Here is a 1,845-nt window from a genome sequence, read left to right on the forward strand (position 1 = left end):
GACATTTGGTGCTTTAAGCGTTTGAAATAAGGGGAAAGTAGTACAGAGTACAATTAGTTGCATCGATGAATTGATATGACAGACAATGTTGCTAATGGTTTAATGCATTCAAAAGCATGTGCCGACTATGAGGTTTCTCGTCATGAAGGACGTTGAAGACAAAGAGGAGGAAATCTACTCACGTCGAAGACCTCAAACACACTATAGTACCGTGATGGGGTGTTAAGCTACAGTACGATATTTAGTGATGTTAGCGTTTCAAAGGCCGCTGACTATGCATCTTTGCGTCAGCGACAATCTCGGACGTGGAAGTTTTATATCCAAAATTACTACACATCATACACTCGTGCAAACATTCCACTAGCATACAAAACCCCATTCTTTCTGGGACGATTGAGCGACACTTAATTTGTGGGTGTGAGTTACAAAAGAGGTAAATCTTCCTCGTGGGAATGATGAACAAAACATAATCATTCACAAACACTTGTGAGTTTGAAAATTTAATATACCTAGGGACCGATGGTGCTAAGGTTGAATTGCGTCTCCTCGGGACTAATTCAGGTATCCTGACAAATTTTCTGAATCGGAACTGATTCACAGGCATTAATTAGACACTAGAATAAGTGGATAAACAGTGTGGAGAACTATGTAGAAAGAGTACAGTCACCAGAACCAAATCTGTTACTACAGGATACTAGTGGGTTTCTACCAGTTTTAACAGATAACGGACTCCAAATTGCTCATAACTACGACATTCTAGGATCGACTTGCATTGACGTCAATCAGCAGAGCCTCCTCCTCATCATTGAGCAATTTGACTTCCACTGTGAAATGAATCTGAGCTATATCGGTACCCCGACCGCTTCCGACAGTCGGAACTGGTGTATAGATGGCAGTGTTGTTGTAAACCTCCTTGGGCTGCGTGCTTTGCTGTGCGGTGTCAGCACTTATGGCGAACTTGACGGAGGTTGAACAAGTCCCAGGAAGTGCGGCGACGCCCGGACTGCCGTTGACTGGAATTACGCCAGTGCTGGTGGAACTCTGTAGAGAGCGGCGGCGAAAGCTGGGAAATCGTCGCCGGGGTGAAGCTACATTCGACCTTGGGGGAAGCAATGGAAAACCTACATGGTGATCAGTCAAATTCAAAAACATTTGGAAGGAGAGAAAGGTGGGTTCTATGGCAACCTAGTTCAATAGAACTCAGAATTAATGATTATTTATTTTTCTCCATATGAATGCCTTGTCAAAGTAAACACACCGAAAGGGCTCTCGATTTAAAAAGTATTTACTAACGGCACAATGGGTCGCAATCTGCCCTTTTTAAGTTTTAGTCGTTAATTCGTCCTTTTGAAGGAAATTTCATAACATTGTAAGTTTTTTTAGTTCTAGTTGTAGGAGTACATCTTTGTTGCCGCTAGGATTATACGCACAAATAAAATACTTAAACTTACACAAAATCGGAAAGTAAAAAGTCTCTACGTACTGTGATGAGCGAAATCTACCAACACATTAATTGATTTACCACCCATTCAATTGGTCTAGACATCCAATAAATTAATATTAGCTATCGCCATCAAAAATTATTTCAATTATCCCCTTTACAATACAATAATTAACCATTAATTTTCATCTACTTAATAAAGTGCACTTCAGAAAAAGCATAACACCGATAGGATTTAACTGCGATTCCCAAGTTTTCGCAGAATTCGTAAAAATTCGTAACTACATAAATCCACCACAATATTAGTGTGGGTTATAAATTTCTAAAGGTTGAATGGTGTACGAGCGAATTACTGCATCCTAAATTTCCAGGTTCAGAAAGAGATAGAAATTTCCCATGGAACG

General features: G+C 40.2%; 1 protein-coding gene across 1 annotated transcript; it reads right to left on the reverse strand. All coding sequences in view use genetic code 11, as the record gives it.

Annotated features, from left to right (window-relative positions):
* Positions 1-756: 756 nt before the first annotated feature.
* On the reverse strand, positions 757-1,152 carry EGR_10015 (hypothetical protein; the record flags this gene model as incomplete). The annotated part of the gene is made up of 1 exon (XM_024499264.1): positions 757-1,152. The coding sequence occupies one exon, from the start codon at positions 1,150-1,152 to the stop codon at positions 757-759; it is 396 nt and encodes a 131-aa protein (XP_024346328.1).
* Between the last annotated feature and the right edge of the window lie 693 nt (positions 1,153-1,845).

This window comes from Echinococcus granulosus (genome assembly GCF_000524195.1).
Source record: "Echinococcus granulosus chromosome Unknown EG_S00183, whole genome shotgun sequence".
NCBI lineage: Eukaryota > Metazoa > Platyhelminthes > Cestoda > Cyclophyllidea > Taeniidae > Echinococcus > Echinococcus granulosus.